General features: G+C 45.4%; 1 protein-coding gene across 5 annotated transcripts in view; it reads right to left on the reverse strand.

The window, feature by feature from the left end:
• Window positions 1–17,886: 17,886 nt before the first annotated feature.
• Window positions 17,887–21,116, reverse strand: part of Rfwd3 (ring finger and WD repeat domain 3) — a 37,420-nt gene continuing 34,190 nt past the window's right edge. For all 5 annotated transcript variants that reach the window (XM_012949875.2, XM_045130231.1, XM_045130218.1 and 2 more), the window contains 2 exons: window positions 20,367–20,578; window positions 17,887–19,363 (listed from right to left, as the gene is read on the reverse strand). In XM_012949875.2, coding sequence (XP_012805329.2) covers window positions 19,220–19,363; window positions 20,367–20,578 — 356 coding nt within the window. In that variant the 3' untranslated portion in view covers window positions 17,887–19,219. The remainder of the gene's footprint in view (window positions 19,364–20,366; window positions 20,579–21,116) is intronic.

A 21,116-nucleotide genomic window follows, 5' to 3' on the forward strand; every position in this document is an offset into this window, starting at 1 on the left:
AAGAGAAAGGTCAGGTCAAGATATTTTCTTTGTGCCCTTCAGCTATGAGTAGAGTATTTCTCACATTAACCAGAGGGTTATTTCATTGACTATGCATCTCAAATAGGTGACGGGGACAAGTAATAGATCTTGATTTAAAAAATTTATTTTAAAAATATTTATTTATTTGAGACACAGGGAGAAACAGAGACAGAGAGAGAATGGGCATACCAAGGCCTCTTGCCACTGCAAATGAACTCCAGATACATGTGCTTTGCACATCTGGCTTTATATGAGGACTGGGGAATTGAATCCAGGCCAGGTGGCTTTGCAAACAAATGCCTTTAACCACTGAACCATCCCTTCAGCCCTTGATTTTTTTTAAATTATTTATTTGCAAGGAGAGAGATAGGCGAGTAAGCAAGAGACAAGGAGAGAGAGAAAGAGAGACAGAGAGAGAGAAGAGAAAATATGAATGGGCATGCCAAAGTCTCCAACCTCTGCAAAAGATCTTCGGACCCGTGTGCCACTTTATACATCTGGCTTTATGTGGGTACTGGGGAATTGAACTCTGGTCATTAGGCTATATAGGTAAGCACCTTAACTGCTGAGCCATCTCTTCAGCCCCCTGGCTTTGATTTAGAAGGGGGAAAAAAAAAAAAAAAACTTATTCCTCACACTTCACACAGCTTTTTGTCTCTGTTGCATCTCCGGGCTGCTTGGCCTGAAGTAAAGCCTGCCCACACACGCCCCGGTATGCAATCGAGTTCCTTACACACACAGTATTGCATTCCAGGAGAGACAGAGAGATGAAAGAGAGGCTCCATTCAGATTATCTCCAATACTTACTAATAGCAGTTAGATACCAGAGCAGGAATGGGAAGTGTCAGAGTTGGACACCCAGCAATTGGGCTCCAGGGTTAAGATTTGACACAGACGTTCCAGATACTATCAGCCTTACTTCAAACAGCATCTTGAAGGAAACAACAAACAAACAAAAAGCAACTACAAACACACACACACAGAAAGAAAAAACAAAAAACCCAGCATCTTGCTTTTCTTCTTGCATTTTATGCCTTTCACCTGGGCTACATCACTGGATATTCAAATAGCTGCTCGTTTTACACCAGATTCCAAAGTAGGGTTTTGGTTTTTTTTCCACTCAAATCAGCTAGATAATATTCTCAATAGGCCTTGGTTCTAATTATATTGTATTTGTGCATATACCGGTAATTAAGATGGGAGCTACTTAGGACAGGGTCCAAATTCGGTTTGTGTTTTCAAACACACAACTTAACAAAAAAAAATCAAAAAAGAAAAAACAAAAAAAAAAACAAAAAAAAGAAAAAAAAAACACACAACTTGTCATTACGGTCACCCAACTTTGTACCATTTCAGCACTGATTTTTTTTTTTTCTTAATTAGAATCAGAGAGCCAGTTGTGGTGGTGGCTCACACCTATAATCTTAGTACTTGAAAGGCTGAGGGAGGAGGATCATGGTGAATTCAAGGCCAGCCTGGGATATAGAATGAGTTCCAGGTCAGCCTGGGCTAGAATGAGATCCTGCCACAAAAAAAAAAAAAAAGAATCATAACATTTCAGAGCTGCTAAGAACCTTTCATCTGAGCTAGTTCAGTGTTTTTAAGTTATTTTTAAAAACCCAGAGCCAGGCGTGGTAGTGCACACCTTTAATCCCAGCACTTGGGAGGCAGAGGTAGGAGGATCACCATGAATTTGAGGCCACCCTGAGACTACATAGTGAATTCCAGATCAGCCTGGGCTAGAGCAGGACCCTACCTTAAAAAACAAAAACAAAACCAAAAAATAAAATTAAAAAAGGCTGGACGTGGGGCAGGAGAGATGGCTTAGCGGTTAAGCGCTTGCCTATGAAGCCTAAGGACCCCGGTTCGAGGCTCGGTTCCCCAGGTCCCACGTTAGCCAGATGCACAAGGGGACGCATGCATCTGGAGTTCATTTGCAGAGGCTGGAAGCCCTGGTGCGCCCATTCTCTCTCTCTCCCTCTATCTGTCTTTCTCTCTGTGTCTGTCGCTCTCAAATAAATAAATAAAAAATTAAAAAAAAAAAAAGGCTGGATGTGGAGGAAGAGGTAAGATCACTAAGACTTTGAGGCCAGCCTGAAGCTAGTCCAAGGTCAGCGTGGGCTAGAGCTAGACCCTACCCGGAAAAACACAAACAAGAAAAATAAAAATTAAAAAAGCTCACAGTTATTCTGAAATGTTACAAAAACCCACCAAAAACAAACCGTTGTTTTATTGTTTATTTTTTAAAATATTATTTTTTTTAAATTTGCAATAGGCAGGGAGAGAGAATTTGTGTGCCAGGGCCTCCAGCTACTGTAAACAAACTCCAGATGCATGTGGCTCCTTGTACATCTGCCTATGTGGGTCCTGGGGAATCGAACCTAGTTCCTTTGGCTTTGCAGGCAAGCACTTTGACTGCTAAGCCATCTCTCCAGCCCTTGTTGATTAAAAAATATATACATATATATATATTCTTATTGATAACTTCTATACTTACAGACAACAAACCACGGCATTTCCCTCCGTTCCCCCCCACTTTCTCCTTCATATACCCCCCTCTCCATTAGTCGGTCTTTGAATTTAATGTCATCATCTTTTTCCTTGTTGAATTTTTACACAATGTCATGCCCCTCGTTCATTGAGTCACGTACACAGATATCAAAGGAAATACAGTAAGTATGTAACACACGGTTCACTGTGAACACAGTTAGAATCTGTTGTGGCCTTCCATGCTCCTCACAATCATGAGACGTTCCATGTGACGTGGAGGGAAAAGAGCAGGCATGACTATGCTTTATGGTGACATTGCAGAGGACACTGCACACCAGCTTCTCCAGTTTGCCAAACAGGTTCCTGTCTTTGGCACTGGAATGTCTTTACTTGCCAGAAATTGACAGCAATGTCTTTTGGTCAAATGGAAGTCACATACATATTTTCTCTAGGATATCCCTGTTGAAGGAGAAACATTCAGGCCTGTTTGTAACCTTTGACTCATCTTGCATAGTTTTCATTGAATCTCCAATTTTCAATGATCAGAGCAGTTGACTATCATAAACACAGGGTGCTTGAAGTCATGGCAGGCACCTTTACTGCCAGCAGAGAGAGATGAGAGGATGAACGTGACAAGGCAGCCACACTGTGGCTACATCCTGAATCCCAGGTCACACGGTAATACAATTCAAGCCTCGCTGGAGGAAGAAAGAAAGAAAGCGGCCTCGGGCGAGGTGAGAATCTGAGATGCCTTAGAGGTCTGAGCCTTTGACTATGAAGCCAAAGGACCCCGGATCAAGACACCAGGATGGACGCATGCAAGCCAGAGGCACCAGGGGGCGCTCGTGTTTTCTAGGTCACCTGGTGGGCCCATTCCCTGAACGGGTCCTTTTCTCTTCACAATCTCTCACTGTCTCTCTCATAGTTAAATAAGTCAAATACTTTTTTAGCCCCTTGCGTGTGAGGTAAAGGGGGGGGGGTAATGAAAACGTGCTCAACACAGGTTTGTGAAGAGAGAGGGCCTCCTTGGCCGGCACCTGTCATGTGTACTTGGCAATTTGATTCTGATAGAAGGTAAGCAGATCCATTCCTATTCAAGACAAGTCAAGAAGGAATTGCAGAGCCTGTGGGAGTGGTGTTCACCCACAAGCAAGAGTCCTCGCGCCTCTGGCATTGGGGGGAAAGAAAACCCCGCTCCTTTGAAGTCCTGGAGTTGTCAGGCTCCCTCTCAAGACACCCCGACCAGCATCCCTGCATGTTTCAGAAGAGGTGGCGCCTAATCATCACCAGTGACAAGGGTAAGTGAGCAGTCCACAAACGTGGACTCAGACGTTCTCGACGACTTTGGAATCTCTGAACGTTTGACATGTGAGGCGGGCTCTCCTGCTCAGGCAGCCGGCCTGGCGCTCGTGGAGGCCCTCCTCCTGCCGCCGATTAAAGGACACCTTGCGGAGCTGTCTCATTGCCAGAGACACACACCCTCCGGGCCCTGCGCCCTCACATTTCACACAGTCCCATTCCAGTAGGCTCCCCACTTGTAAGTGAGGGGGTGAACCCGCAGAAATTGCTCAGTTTCAACAAGAACGACTTGGGCTGGCCCATGTCCATGTGTCGGCCATCTTTGTGAATTATATAAATCTGACCCTTTTTCTGAAGAGAGCCGATTCTCTAACCTAGGGTGATAGTGTTCGCTCTCACCCTAGGTTAGAGAACCGGGAGCGTTTTGGCCAGAGAGAAGGCCACGAAGAGGCAGGGGACCTCCGTGTGCTAGGGAAAGGAGGCCCCTGACAGACATGTGACTCAAATGGTCACATCCACATGGGACATGCAGAGCTTCCAGGTGAAGTGAGAACCTACCAGGGAGTCCTGTGCCCCTTTCTAGCAGGAGGACCGATGGCTTTTTGAGGCAGTAGACACACAGGAGTCCCTCGAAAAAATGACTGACATGAAACCCATAGGCAGGTATCGATATTCTTTATGCCTTTGAGGCCCAGGGCAAAATTGCTGAACCCATTCCAGAAAGAATGAGGTGTGTCAGGGTCCAAACGTGTATTTGGAGGGTTTGGGTGCCCACTCACAGGCTCTGGAAGACCATCCTGACCTGACAATGGAAGCAGGAGGAATGAAGGAGCAGATGGGTAAGAATTGCATAATCACAGATGCGCCCCTCATTTATTGAGTCACGTTCACAGATATAAAGGGAAAGACGGTAAGTATGTAACACATGGTCCACTGTGAACACAGTTAGAATCTGTTGTGGCCTGCCATGCTCCTCACAATCATGAGAAGTTCCCATGTGACGTGGAAGAAAAAGAGCAGGTATGACTATGTGTTGCAGTCCGGTTCGCATTGCTGTTAGAAATCACATAACCAAACGTAGCTTCTGGGAAAAAGAGATTTATTTTGGCTTACAGGCTCAAGGGGAAGCTCCACGATGGCAGGAGAAAACAATGGCATGAGCAGAGGGTGGACATCACCCCCTGGCCAACAGGAGGTGGACCACAGCAACAGGAGGGTGTGCCAAACACTGGCATGGGGAAACTGGCTATAAAGCTCATAAGCCCGCCCCCAACAATACACTCCCTCCAGGAGGCATTAATTCCCAAATATCCATCAGCTGGGAACTTAGCATTCAGAACACCTAAGTTTATGGGGGACACCTGAATCAAACCACCACATTATGCTTTATGGTGACATTGCAGAGGACACTGCACACCAGCGTCTCCAGTTTTGCAAACAGGTTCCTGTCTTTGGCACTGGAATGATACCTTTACTTGCCAGAAATTGATAGCAATGTCTTTTGGTCAAATGGAAGTCACGTACATATTTCTCTCTAGGACATCCCTGTTGAAGGACAAACATTTAGGCCTGTTTGTAACCTTTGACCCATCTTGCATATTTTTCATTGAATCTCTGATTTTTTATGATCAGAGCAGATGAGTATCATCAACACTGGGAGCTTGAAGTCAGGGCAGGCACCTCTACTGCCAGCAGAGATAAGAGGATGAATGTGACAAGGGAGCCACCCTGTGGCTCCATCCTGAATCCCAGCTCACCCAGTACTAGAATTCAAGCCTCGCTGCAGAAAGAAAGGGCAAAGGCAACCGGCCACAGGCACAGCAGGAAGCTGAAATGGCTTAGAAGCTAGAGCCCTTGACTCTGAAGTCTAAGGACCCAGGTTCGACCCTCCAGGACGCAGGCAAGCCTGTGACACAAGGGGGCGCTCGTGTGTTTTTGTCACCTGGTGGGCCCATTCCCTGAATGGGTCATTTTATGTTCTCAATCTCTCACTTTCTCTCTCATAGTTAAATAAGTGAAATACTTTTTTTCCCCCCCTTGCATGGGGGGCAGGGGCGATGCATAGGTGCTCAACACAGGTTTGTGAAGAGAGAGGGCCTCCTTGGCCGGCACCTGTCATGTGTACTTGGCAATTTTATTCTGATAGCTGGTAAGCAAATCCATTCCTATTCAAGACAGGTCAAGAAGGAATTGCAGAGCCTGTGGGAGTGGTGTTCACCCACAAGCAAGAGTCCTCGCGCCTCTGTCATTTTGGGGAAAGAAAACCCCGCTCCTTTGAAGTCCTGGAGTTGTCAGGCTCTCAAGTATTTTTCATAGCACATGAGTTCAGGAGAACACAGTGACCTGTGGAATTGCTTTAGGATCTCATTTCTTACCTCCAGCTGTGTGAAAAAGGTTAGCATGATGTCTGCTTTGAGTATATACTGGTTCCCAAAGCACTTTAAAATCACTGATGAGTTTGGGGAAGAACTGAGTGAGTGATGCATGAGCTTTCTTACTTGGCTAGATTTGATTATGTTTATTATGCTCTGCACTTTAAAAGGAAATAGTGTTAATTGCTGGCCTTACACAGGCTTATACCATGGGAGAGGTCTAGGCACTCTGGCTTTTCCTAATTGATCTGAATAAGAGATTTCATATTTTGAAACCTTCTGTGGGATCTTTTAGAGAGCTTCACTTTAGTATAACAAGGGTAGAGACAGTCAGTATTGCCAGCCAGCTTGGTTTTTGGAGTGATTTGATCAAATCCATGATGCTAATTTTTTATTTTCTCCTGTGGCCATAAAAATCCAAAGCCCAGCAAGATTGCTTCCCCCCACGTTAAGCAATGAAGTTGTCTTAATACAGAAATACTTAGTAGAAAATAGTGGTTTATAAGGACTTTTTTTTTTTTTACCCCAAATTTCTTCTGGAATGTGATGTATTGGTCCTCATAAGGCCTGACTGAAACTCCTTGCTGGCGCCTGTGTTGTTTGATGACTAGTATACGCTTCTCAGCCCCCCAGCTCCCGTGTCCCTGTGAGCCTTAGTTACATTTGAATTCACTGGCTTTAAGTGGACCTGAGCCACTTCAGTGTGACAAGGAAAGTAATGAAAAGCAATCCCACTTTTGAAAACTATCTAGTCATCCATGACCTTAAAATGCTGCCATCGTGTTCAAATGATAGATTATTTGTACAAAAATGAGATTTGTGTAACCAGATCTTTGGAAATGTGATGGTGCCTTTGGCAAAAGGAGCACTTGCTAACAGAAACCAGGATTGCTTCTACTTGAGGCTTGCGGACCAGTGAAGCACTGGGAAAATGTCTAGCTTGTCTTTAGAGTTTTCTTTCCTTATGTGTTGTTGTGTTTTTGTTTGTTCATTTGTTTTGCAGTCTGGTAATGGTCTTTTATTTTATTTTATTTTACTTTATTTTATTGGTTTTTTTTTTTTTTTTTTTGAGGTAGGGTTTCACTGTAGCCCAGGCTGACCTGGAATTCACTATGTAGTCTCGCGGTGGCCTTGAACTCATGGTGATCCTCCTACCTCTGCCTCCCAAGTGCTGGGATTAAAGGTGTGTACCACCACACCCGGCTGGTAATGGTCTTCTTTGAGAATGGGAGGCAGGCACAGATGTTTCAATCCACCATCACATCACAGCCCTCTTTGTAGTTTCTTTACATGATCTTTTTAGCCAGCTCAGCTATTTCTGTAGTTTGAGAATTGATGTGTTCTAGAACCATCAAGGTAAAGTTACATTGACCAAAGATGGGTCTTTAAAATACAGCCCCTGGACTAGTGTCTCCACCTGTTCTGGAAGCCTTCTGTCACACTTAGAATAGACAAGGTTACTTTGAATTTCAGATGTCTGTAATTTTTATCTGAAACCTGCCTTTTGTGCCACCCACATAAGCACCAGATACCCCAAACGTGTAGTGTGTGTGTGTGTGTGTGTGTGTGTGTGTGTGTGTGTGTGTGTGTTGAGTGCCATGAATCCTGGAACTGGCAGAGGGCACCAAAGTTCAAGTACAAGTTCTAATTGAATACAAGGCAGCTCCTCATTGCTTTAGACTCTGAGCTGGTTTCTTGTGCTGTTCTCCCAGCCTGCTTCTCAGGGCCGAGCAGAGTAGCAGGCCGGTGACAGAAGTCGGAACCTTTCTCCTTGGGTTGGCAGAAAGCATAGGCTAGATTTGTGGCCTTGAGCTTCCCTCTCCCCTGCTTCTCACTCAGTATGTCACTAGTGCCTCTTAGTCAGGAGCTCCTGATGATGTGTGAAGGCTGAGGCAGGGCCTATATCAGGGAATCTAGCAGAAGGGCAATTGGGAAGATGCTTTGTTCCTGATAAGTTTGTTTTCTGTTTGGGTCATACTAGTCCCCAGAGCCTGGTCCCTAGTTTGGCCTACCTTGGGAATTTGTGTCACAATGAGCTGTGTGTGAATCTGTTTTGTGGTGATTCATTATTAATCAAATTTCTAAAACTCTGAATCTTCTTACCCTCCAGCCTTCTGACCCTAGCTCCGTTCTTCATGGTGGGTAGGATTTTAATACTGCCTTAGCTTTGGTAACCGGTCCCACTCTACAGCAACTTCCTACCTTTGAAAATATGCCCTTCCAGTGAATTTTCTGATACTGTCTTAGCTCCAATGCCTTATTCTAGAGGTTGCATTAAAATATAGCTTTCTAATTGTGAGAAGATGTTATCATGCCGCCTGGGAATTAATTACTTCCTGGGCGTCTAATGGGGGCCTTACAATAGGAAAAACCCTGTGGTGGTTCTGTACCCTGAAAGCAACACTTCCAGTTTTCAAGGCTAGATTTACATCCTTCACTTGACAAAGTCCAGAAATCGACAGCTGATTTTAGAAAGTATTCCAAGTCAACTAATTAAATTGAGAGGGTGTGGTGGAGAGGTGTTTAATTACAATTTTTTGTGAAGTTCTCAGAGGAAAGAAAAAGTACTTTATACATGTGTGAATTCAAGTGCCTAAATCTTGTGTACCTCATCACTTAAAGAAATAGTTTTAGTCTAAGCTTAAAGAAAATGCTTAGAGTTTTGCCTGTGCTATTGAAATTTGGACAAATTCTCATGTGTGTTTATATAAGAAAGTGAGGTGACCACTCATTCAAGAGGAAGTAGCTAACTAAATGGGCCTATGGGCATTTTTAAGGATAAAACCTTTATTTCCCTAAGCCCCTATTTATTTCCAAATTAATGTGGTTGAAAAGTAAGATGCCTATTGAACTAAATTGGAAGCTGTTTTTGTTATTATTTGCTTGGCCTTGTACTAGCAGTGCCTAGAGGTGAGGCTTTCTTCCTTGGTACTGGTCACTCATCTTCTTACTTGATGCACATGAGATTCCTTATCACTGCAAATGTATTAGAACTTGATGAAATGAAGCTTTGAGTTTGAGAAATAACAGTATATATAAAACTAAAAAAAAAGAAAAGAAAAGAAAATATGACTGACATCAAACCCATAGGCAGGTATCGACATTTTTTATGCCTTTGAGGCCAAGGGCAAAATTGCTGAACCCATTCCAGAAAGAAAGAGGTGTGTCGGGATCCAACGTGTATTCGGAGGGTTTGGGTGTCCACTCACAGGCTCTGGAGGACCTTCCTGACCTAACAATGGAAGCAAGTGGAATGAAGGAACAGAAGTATTGGATAATCACGGACGTGCCCCTCGGTCATTGAGTCATATTCACAGATATCAAGGGAAAGACGGTAAGTACGTAAGACACGGTGCACTGTGAACACAGTTAGAATCTGTTGTGGACTTCGATGCTCCTCACAATCATGAGAAGTTCCTATGTGACGTGGAAGAAAAAGAGCAGGCATGACTATGCTTTATGGTGACATTGCAGAGGACACGCCAGCATCTCCAGTTTTGCAAATAGGTTCCTGTCTTTGGCACTGGAATGATATCTTTACTTGCCAGAAAATGATAGCAATGTCTTTGGGTCAAATGGAGGTCACATACATATTTCTCTCTAGGATATCCTTGTTGAAGGACAAACTTTTAGGCCTGTTTGGAACCTTTGACCCATCTTGCATAGTTTTCATTGAATCTTGGATTGTCAATGATCAGAGCAGTTGATTACCATCAACAAGGGGAGCATGAAGTCAGGGCAGGCACCTTTACTGCCAGCAGAGATGAGAGGATGACGTGACAAGGCAGCCACCCTGTGTCTCCATCCTGAATCCCAGCTCACTCGGTACTAGAATTCAAGCCTCGCTGGAGAAAGAAAGGCAAAGGCAACTGGCCACAGGTCTGGTGGGAGGTGGGAAATGGCTTAGAGGTTAGAGCCTTTGACTCTGAAGTCCAAGGACCCCGGTTTGAACCTCCGGCACGCAGGCAAGCCCAAGACACAAGGCCTGTTTGTAACCTTTGACCCATCTTGCATAGTTTTCATTAAATCTCTGATTTTCAATGATCAGAGCAGTTGAGTATCATCAACACGAGGAGTTTTAAGTCAGGGCAGGCACCTCTACTGCCAGCAGAGATGAGAGGATGAATGTGACAAGGCAGCCACCCTGTGGCTCCATCCTGAATGCCAGCTCACCTGGTACTAGAATTCAAGCCTCGCTGGAGAAAGAAAGGGCAAAGGCAACCGGCCATGGGCATGGCGGGAAGCGGGAAATGGCTCAGAGGTTAGAGCCTTTGACTATGAAGTCCAAGGACCCCGGTTTGAACCTCCGGTACACAAAAAAGCCCGATATGCAAGAGGGCGCTCGTGTGTTTTGGTCACCTGGTGGGCCCATTGCCTGAACGGGTCCTTTTCTTTTCTCAATCTCTCACTTTCTCTCTCATAGTTAAGTAAGTCAAATACTTTTTTTTCCCCTTGCGTGGGGGGAGGCGATGAAAATATGCTCAACACAGGTTTGTAAAGAGAGAGGGCCTCCTTGGCCGGCACCTGTCATGTGTACTTGGCAATTTTATTCTGAGAGAAGGTAAGCAAATCCATTCCTATTCAAGACAGGTCAAGAAGGAATTGCAGAGCCTGTGGGAGTGGCGCTCAACCCACAAGCAAAGTCCTCAACCCTCAGGCATTGGGGGGAAAGAAAACCCCGCTCCTTTGAAGTCCTGGAGTTGTCAGACTCCCTCTCAAGACACCCCGACCAGCATCCCCGCACGTTTCAGCAGAGGTGGCACCTCATCATCACCAGTGACAAGGGTAAGTGAGCAGTCCACGAATGTGGACTCAGACGTTCTCGACGATTTTGGAATCTCTGAACGTTTGACATGTGAGGCGGGCTCTCCTGCTCAGGCAGCCGGTTTGGGGCTCGTGGAGGCCCTCCTCCTGCCGCCGATTAAAGGACACTTCGCAGAGCTGTCTCATTCCCAGAGACACACACCCTCCGGGCCCTGCGCCCTCACGTTTCACACAGTTCCATTCCAGTAGGCTCCCCACTTGTAAGTGAGGGGGTGAACCTGCAGAAATTGCTCAATTTCAACAAGAAGGACTCGGGCTGGCCCATGTCCATGTGTCGGCCATCTTTGTGAATTATATAAATCTGACCCTTTTTCTGAAGAGAGCCGATTCTCTAACCTAGGGTGATAGAGTTTGCTCTCACCCTAGGTTAGAGAATCGGGAGCTTTTAGGCCAGAGAGAAGGCCACAAAGAGGCAGGGGATCTCCGTGTGCTAGGGAAAGGAGGACCCTGACAGACATGTGACTCAAATAGTCACATCCACATGGGACATGCAAAGCTTCCAGGTGAAGTGAGAAGCTACCAGGGAGTCCTGTGCCCCTTTCTAGCAGGAGGACCGACGTCTTTTTGAGGCAGTAGACACACAGGAGTCCCTCGAAAAAATGACTGACATGAAACTCATAGGCAGGTATCGATATTCTTTATGCCTTTGAGGCCCAGGGCAAAATTGCTGAACCCATTCCAGAAAGAATGAGGTGTGTCAGGGTACAAACGTGTATTTGGAGGGTTTGGGTGCCCACTCGCAGGCTCTGGAGGACCATCCTGACCTGACAATGGAAGCAGGTGGAATGAAAGAGCAGAAGGGTAAGTATTGGATAATCACGGACGTGCCCCTCGTTCATTGAGTCACGTTCACAGATATCAAGGGAAAGACAGTAAGTACGTAACACACGGTCCACTGTGAACACAGTTAGGATCTGTTGTGGCCTTCCATGCTCCTCACATCATGAGAAGTTCCTATGTGACGTGGAAGAAAAAGAGCAGGCATGACTATGCTTTATGGTGACATTGCAGAGGACACTGCACACCAGCGTCTCCAGTTTTGCAAACAGGTTCCTGTCTTTGGCACTGGAATGATATCTTTACTTGCCAGAAAATGATAGCAATGTCTTTGGGTCAAATGGAAGTCACATACATATTTCTCTCTAGGATATCCCTGTTGAAGGACAAACATTTAGGCCTGTTTGTAACCTTTGACCCATCTTGCATAGTTTTCATTGAATCTCCGATTATCAATGATCAGAACAGTTGAGTATCATCAACACAGGGAGTTTTAAGTCAGGGCAGGCACCACCTCTAATGCCAGCAGAGATGAGAGGATGATGTGACAAGGCAGCCACCCTGTGGCTCCATCCTGAATCCCAGCTCACCTGGTACTAGAATTCAAGCCTCGCTGGAGAAAGAAAGGCAAAGGCAACTGGCCACGAGTCTCGTGGGAAGTGGGGAATGGCTTAGAGGTTAGAGCCTTTGACTCTGAAGTCCAAGGACCCCGGTTTGAACCTCCGGCACGCAGGTAAGCCTGAGACACAAGGGGGCGCTTGTGTGTTTTGGTCACCTGGTGGGCCTATTCCCTGAATGGGTCTTTTTCTCTTTTCAATCTCTCATTTTCACTCTCATAGTTAAATAAGTCAAATATTTTTTTTCCCCCTTGCGTGGGTGGGGGGAGGCGATGAAAAGGTGCTCAACACAGGTTTGTGAAGAGAGAGGGCCTCCTTGGCCGGCACCTGTCATGTGTACTTGGCAATTTTATTCTGAGAGAAGGTAAGCAAATCCATTCCTATTCAAGACAGGTCAAGAAGGAATTGCAGAGCCTGTTGGAGTGGTGTTCACCCACAAGCAAGAGTCCTTGTGCCTCTGGCATTGGGGGGAAAGAAAAATCCCGCTCCTTTGAAGTCCTGGAGTTGTCAGTCTCTCTCTCAAGACACCCCACCAGCATCCCTGCACGTTTCAGAAGAGGTGGCACCTAATCATCACCAGTGACAAGGGTAAGTGAGCAGTCCACGAACGTGGACTCAGACGTTCTCGACGATTTTGGAATCTCTGAACGTTTGACATGTGAGGCGGGCTCTCCTGCTCAGGCAGCCGGCCTGGCGCTCGTGGAGGCCCTCCTCCTGCCGCCGATTAAAGGACACTTTGCGGAGCTGTCTCATTGCCAGAGACACACACCCTCCGCGCCCTGCTCCCTCACATTTCACACAGTCCCATTCCAGTAGGCTCCCCACTTGTGAGGGGATGAACCTGCAGAAATTGTTCAATTTCAACAAGAACGACTCGGGCTGGCCCAAGGCCGTGTGTCGGCCATCTTTGTGAATTATATAAATCTGACCCTTTTTCTGAAGAGAGCCGATTCTCTAACCTAGGGTGATAGAGTTCGCTCTCACCCTAGGTTAGAGAACCGGGAGCGTTTTGGCCAGAGAGAAGGCCACGAAGAGGCAGGGGATCTCCGTGTGCTAGGGAAAGGAGGCCCCTGACAGACATGTGACTCAAATGGTCACATCCGCATGGGACATGCAGAGCTTCCAGGTGAAGTGAGAAGCTACCAGGGAGTCCTGTGCCCCTTTCTAGCAGGAGGACCGACATCTTTTTGAGTCAGTAGACACACAGGAGTCCCTCGAAAAAATGACTGACATGAAACCCATAGGCAGGTATTGATATTCTTTATGCCTTTGAGGCCCAGGGCAAAATTGCTGAACCCATTCCAGAAAGAATGAGGTGTGTCAGGGTCCAAACGTGTTTTCGGAGGGTTTGGATGCCCACTCGCAGGCTCTGGAGGACCATCCTGACCCGACAATGGAAGCAGGTGGAATGGAAGAGCAGAAGGGTAAGTATTGGATAATCAGGGACGTGCCCCTCGTTCATTGAGTCACGTTCACAGATATCAAGGGAAAGACAGTAAGTATGTAACACACGGTCCACTGTGAACACAGTTAAGATCTGTTGTGGCCTTCCATGCTCCTCATAATCATGAGAAGTTCCCATGTGACGTGCAAGAAAAAGAGCAGGCATGACTGTGCTTTATGGTGACATTGCAGAGGACACTGCACACCAGCATCTCCAGTTTTGCAAACAGGTTCCTGTCTTTGGCACTGGAATGATATCTTTACTTGCCAGAAAATGATAGCACTGTCTTTGGGTCAAATGGAAGTCACGTACATATTTCTCTCTAGGATATCCCTGTTGAAGGACAAACGTTTAGGCCTGTTGGTAACCTTTGACCCATCTTGCATAGTTTTCATTGAATCTCCGATTTTCAATGATCAGAGCAGTTGAGTATTATCAACACAGGGAGTTTTAAGTCAGGGTAGGCACCTCTACTGCCAGCAGGGATGAGAGGATGATGTGACAAGGCAGCCACCCTGTGGCTCCATCCTGAATCCCAGCTCACCTGGTACTAGAATTCAAGCCTTGCTGGAGCAAGAAAGGCAAAGGCAATGGCCACGGGCCCAGTGGGAAGTGGGAAATGGCTTAGAGGTTAGAGCCTTTGACTCTGAAGTCCAAGGACCCAGGTTTCCACCTCCGGGACGCAGGCAAGCCGGAGATGCAAGCTCGTGTGTTTTGGTCCCCTGGTGGGCTCATTCCCTGAATGGGTCCTTTTCTCTATCTCTCACTTTCTCTCTCATAGTTAAATAAGTCAAATATTTTTTTTCCCCCTTGCGTGGGGGGGGGGCGATGAAAAGGTGCTCAACACAGGTTTGTGAAGAGAGAGGGCCTCCTTGGCCGGCACCTGTCATGTGTACTTGGCAATTTTATTCTGAGAGAAGGTAAGCAAATCCATTCCTATTCAAGACAGGTCAAGAAGGAATTGCAGAGCCTGTGGGAGTGGTGTTCACCCACAAGCAAGAGTCCTTGCGCCTCTGGCATTTGGGGGAAAGAAAACCCCGCTTCTTTGAAGTCCTGGAGTTGTCAGTCTCTCTCTCAAGACACCCCGACCAGCATCCCCGCACGTTTCAGAAGAGGTGGCAGCTAAGGGTAAGTGAGCAGTCCACGAACGTGGACTCAGACGTTCTCGACGATTTTGGAATCTCTGAACGTTTGACATGTGAGGCGGGCTCTCCTGCTCAGGCAGCCGGTTTGGGGCTCGTGGAGGCCCTCCTCCTGCCGCCGATTAAAGGACACTTTGCGGAGCTGTCTCATTCCCAGAGAAACCCACCTTCTGGGCCCTGTGCCCTCACATTTCACACACACACATTCCGGTAAGCTCCCCACTTGTGAGGGCGTGAACCCGCAGAAATTGCTCAATTTCAACAAGAAGGACTCGGGCTGGCCCATGTCCGTGCGTCGGCCATCTTTGTGAATTACATAAATCTGACCCTTTTTCTGAAGAGAGCCGATTCTCTAACCTAGGGTGATAGTGTTCGCTCTGGGTTTAAAGGCGTGCGCCACCACACCCATCCCAGGTGATTTTGTATATAGTAGAGACAGAAAGGACAGAGAGAGTGAGTGCAAATGGGTGTGCCAGGGCCTCTAGCTGCTGCAAACGAAGTCCAGATGCACGCACCATCATGTGCATCTGGTTCATGTGGGGCCTGGAGAATTGAACTTGGGTTCTTAGGCTTCACAGGCAAATGTCTTTTTTTTTTTTGTTAGTCTTTCTGTATTTTGGTTTCTTAAAAATTAACATAGGCATTACAGTATAGAAAAAGGAAATAATCTGGTTTCTGGTACTTTTAACCGAAAGGTAGACTGGGAAGTGGATGTGTCCCTGAGTAGGCTTGTTTCATTTTGGAACTCATTCAATGTAGGTTTGAGGAAAATCTAAAATTCATGAACAGAATTAGAAATGAACAAGGAAAGCAAATAGTGCTAGGGGGTACAGCTCAGTGGTGTGTGCAAGGCCTTGAGAAAGGTCAAAAAAGGAAGAGAATTAGATGCACAGGCAAATGTCTTAACTGTTAAGCCATCTCTCCAGCCCTTGCAAATAAATTTCAAAACATTTTGTTCATTTAATTCATTTCATTTTATTTGCAAGTTTGTAAGCAGAGACAAGAGAACAAAGAGACAGATGTGAGAAAGATTCCCAAAATCCCCATGTAAAAATGGTATTATGTGTCTGGAGTTCATTTGCAGTGGCTGGAGGCCCTGGTATGCCCATTCTTTGTCCTCCCTCCCTCTTTCTCTCAAATGAACAAATTAAATAGTAATTTTAATTTATTTGAAACATAGAGAATGGATGTGTCAGGGCCTCTAGCCACTGCAAATGAACTCCAGATGCATGTGCCACCTTGTGCATCTCTGGCTTACATGGGACCTGGAGAATCAAACCTGGGTCCTTAGGATTCACAGATAAGTGCCTTAACTGCCATGCCACCTCTCTAGCCCCAAATTAAATATTTAAAAATAATATCACCAACTGATCTCTTGGGTGCTTTCCCATGCTTCTGGGAACCCCTTTTTGGGCAGGAGCTCTGTCTCAGGTCTCCTCCTACTTCTGCCTCCCAAGTGCTGGGCCTCAAACTCCAGATTCTGCTTCTACCTCCCAAGTGCTAGGATTATAGGTGTATACTGCCACACCGGCCTTGAACAACCATCACCCAACACCTCTACTAACTAGAGTGCAATATACCAGCACTCTTCTGAAGGCAACATTTTAACACTAGTGGTGAAGTCAGAAGGTAAGGTTATTAGTATCAGAAAGGGTTTAAAGGCAAAGCCTAACTTTTTTTTTCCCTCTTGCGACAGGATTTTGCTATGCAGTCTGGGATAGCCTCAAGTTTACTACATAGCCCAGGATAGTCAACTCCCCACTTTACTTGTAAGCTCATCCTATTGTTGGCAGCATACCCAGAGCTTTGCTTAGGGATGTTTGAGGTACCATCCTGTGTAACTCGGACCAAGTATTGCATGGAATGGCAAATCTACCAGAGTATGATTAAATACCTCTCCCAAGAGGAAGGCATAGTCCTTCCTCTAGTAGCCAGAGACAAAAGACACCATGGGCTGTTATCAACATTGTAAATTCTTTATTTTCATATTCATACTAACACCAACACAGAATCACAGTACAAACAATGAGAAATCCCACTTCCCTGCTTTTAACAGAGGTGCACAGCTGCATACAATGACAAGGTTTCTTTTTAAAAAACAGATCCTAGTAGTAGTTCAGATCCTGGGCCTATAGGTGGAAATATCCTGCAGATGGGGTGAGGATAGGGGCTATAGCTACGTTTCTTTAGAGAACTTTAATCAGTCTATCATGTGAATTTGCTTCCAAAACATACAGATCTGGGTTGGTGATTTAGCTCAGTGCTATAGCACAAATGTAGCATGTGTACCCCCATACACAACCAAACTTACTGTGGAAATGCAAGGACAAGCAAGACTTGATATGAAAAAAAAAAGATGTGATATAAATCCACTTCTGTGGTAACATGTTCCCTTATCATTCTTAGGGGAATCAATCAGTCTCAGTTGAGTTTCCTTCAAGGCAAGTTAATTCTTGAATCTGCTTCAGTCCCAAGAGAAGGCATCCAGGCTCCATACTTACATCTAACTCTCTGTGGCAATTGGCTGATGTCAGGTGAGTTTTGTTTTTAATTTAAATCCCATTCTGCTGCTGAAGCTCCAGGCCTGGTCAGCCACCTTAATCATCAACATACCAAAAACAGTGCTGCATCTGAAAATAAGAGGACTTTTCCCCCAGTCTGTGGTAGCTGGAGTTTGAATCATAACAATTAAGAGATATCCTCAAACAGAAGGTTCCATTCAAAAGCACAACTAAGCTGGGTGTAGCGGCACAGGCACCGAGACAGACGCTGACATATGAGGACCACTGTGAGTTCAGAGCCAGCCTGGAGCTACACAGTGAGTTCCAGGTCCACCAGAGGTAGAGTGAGACCCACCCTCCATGGACCCCCTACCAATAATAGTAATAATAAAAACACACACACACACACACACACACACACACACTTCAAACTCTAGGAAATTTACCTTAATCCCTTGCTGATAAGAAAGACCTTAGAAACATCTCAGGAGTTGACAGGCCGGAATATTTATAGAACACCTAATCAACAATTGAGAAAAATCACAGCTAGTAACATGTCCTGCTATGGACAGTGGTTTAGTGGAGGAGCCTTAGGCAAAGCAGACAAATTTAACCTGATCCCTTCCTCTATTGGGAACAAGTATAACCACCATTCTACACTGAAAGTGGGTAGCTGCCTACCTGTACCCATAGGTCACCAGCTACTTTACCATTTTACTAACACCACATTTTGAAAAGGTTAGGGATGCAATTCAAAGGAACTTGGAATCAAACATTTTCACATAGGGAAGCCTGTACCTGGGAATCATAATTGCTCCTTACTTTGATGGATTGGCTTTATCCAGAAAGGAATTTTATCAAAATGAGAAATAAGCCTTTCCTTTCATTCTCTAGGTAGCTGATCTCTATTGTTTAAGTCTCTCTCCTTATCTTTTAGGATGAAAAACTGGTGTTTAAAGGACTTAGAAAAAAAATTCTGAGGGTCCTAAGCTAGCTAGGGGAGAAAAAAAGGCTCTATCCATTACTCATACAATTGGTCCCTTTCCTTGGTTCTCTCATTGAAATGAACTTAAGTTCAGGCATTCAGCATGAGCTAAGGCACTCCATACAGTCACCTCCAGCACTGGACTTGCCAACATCCTTAGGCAGGTATACCTGGAACAGTTAATGGCTACTTCCACAATTCATACCAGATGTCTACTACTACACACTCGGGGTGTGAGAGTAAGTCACTAAAAGGTTACGAACAAATATTCAAACTCTCCACAAGATACTACAGTGCCCTTTGATGTTCAATGGAACACTGACTCCTGCATGGGTAAGACATCCAAGCAGCAAGATAGTGAGCTAGCCCTCCTCTTTCGTGTACCATTCCCACAGACAAGAGAACTCAGCTGGGTTAGGGATCTTAGCCTCAAAATGTGTGGTGACACTCATATCCATAATGACTGATGCAAGCAAGGACTCCAAGATCCTGTAGAATTCAGATAAGAAATAAAAATTCCCACGCAAGAACCACGAAGGTTTTTAACCCGAGAAATGGACTATAATAGAGATGAAGCACCAGTCACTCTTGATATGTGTAGCATATTCACAATTCGTACTAATACCCAATTAACCAGGGTCCAAAAGTTGGAGCCTGCAGGAAATACAAAGAGATCTTGCACAGAGCTGGTGGGTGCTAGAAAACAATGTTAACCGGCAGCATGACTGGAACATGTGAAGAACATAGTCACTCCCGTTTGTAAATAAGCACACTTTTCTCTGTTAAAGTGGCTAAATAGCTGCTGTGGTTCACCTCAAATGGGCAGATGTCCACGATGGGCTGATCAGTCTTCAGTTCCTGCAGCAAGGAACCACTGCCGGCATTCCACAACTAGGACAACAACACAGCTAAAGGTCAGCAGTCGGCGCAGCTGGGGAGTAGCTGTCCTTAAAGGTACACATTACAGGAAGCCAGCACACCTGTGAGTCTGAACAGCAAGCCCCAGAGTTGTGCTATCCCTTCTAGACACAAAGCCACTGTGTGTGCTCTCATAGAACATACATTCTAACACAGGGCTTCCTTTCTAAAATGTTTACCATAATGGCTGGGGGGATGGCTAGGTCACTTAAGAGTTAGGACCTGAGTTTGGAATCTTAGCACCCACATACAAGCCTCTGCCTCCTGAGTGCTGTGCAACCATGCCTGGTCTTTTTTTTTTTTTTTTTTTTTAATATTTTATTATTTATTTGACACAGAAAGGAGAGAAAGGGGTACAGAGAGAATGGACACGCCAGGGCCTCCAACCACTGCAAACCAACTCCAGACCCATGCGAGCTCTTGTGCATCTGCCTAACATGGGTCCTGGGGAACCGAACCTGGGTTCTTTGGCTTTGTAGGCAAACACATTAACCACTAAGCCATTCCTCCAGCCCTCCCCCCCTTTTTTTTGAGCTAGGGGCTCACTCTAGCCCAGGGCCAAGAACTCAGGGCAATTTCCCCCCCTTTCTTCTGAGGGCTGAGAATAAAGGTGTGCACCACTATTCCTGGTTCTTTCTTTCCATTTTGGTCAGTTCCCCTGCAAAGCTAGTTTTATTCTGTATGTGTGTGCAGATATGTACACCTTGTGCACATGGTTGCAGAGGCCAAAGGAAGGCTTTGGGTCTTCTATTCTATCATGAGACAGGGTCTCTCACCAGTGATCTGTCTCTGCCCTACTTAAGCACTGAAGTTACAGGCATGCGTGGCCATGCCCAGCTTTCTACATCGATGCTGGGCTTTTATTTCAGGTCCTTGTCCTTGTATAACAAGTATGCTTACCTGCTGAGCTGTCTACCCAGTCCCCATACTTCCCCCCTGCCTCTTTTTTAATATATAAAAATAAAAACGGGCTCACCAGGGCAGAATTTGATGCTTCATCCCCAGTACATACTAGGACGCTGCCATCATTCTCTGGGCTTTGAAAGATAGCATTTTTGGTCAATAGTTTACAGGAGGGTCCTCCGAAGAATGTTTGCACAGGATTGAAGGAGCAGACCGGCTCTCCAGCATCATCCAGTTTATAGGACATTTCCTGCAGCACACTTCGTATTTTGCTATGCTTTTTATCTATGGGACAGAGAAATCAGTGCTGCACCATGGCATGGTGATGGTACCAAAGAAATTAATCATACCTGAACCTCAGACACAGTGTAATTGGGGAGAAAAGTTATGCACATTAAACCACAAGAACAGCTACAAAGCAAACCTAAGAAAACAGCACAAGTGCAATTCAGAACCCAGGGCTAGGATGAAGCAAGTTATCTACAATAGGTTTTTCCTTCAAGAGAAACAACCCAGAGAATGCACTATCTGTTTAAGTAAAGTCACCACACCCTGTCAGGCCTCCTAAGGGAATTTCTCTCTCATATGTTCTGACTAAAAGTTTTTATTTTTATTTTTTTAGTTTTTTTGAGGTAAGATCTTGCTCTAGCCCAGGCTGACCTGAAATTCACTATGCAGTCTTAGGCTTGACTGAACTCAGGGATCCTCTAATCTCTGTTCCCAAGTGCTGGGATTAAAGGTGTACACCACCATACCCGGCCCAGATGTATATTTTCATAAGGCAAAAGCATTCTACTTATTTCAAAAGCAGAAAGCATCAGGT

This window comes from Jaculus jaculus, chromosome 1 (genome assembly GCF_020740685.1).
Source record: "Jaculus jaculus isolate mJacJac1 chromosome 1, mJacJac1.mat.Y.cur, whole genome shotgun sequence".
Taxonomy (NCBI): domain Eukaryota; kingdom Metazoa; phylum Chordata; class Mammalia; order Rodentia; family Dipodidae; genus Jaculus; species Jaculus jaculus.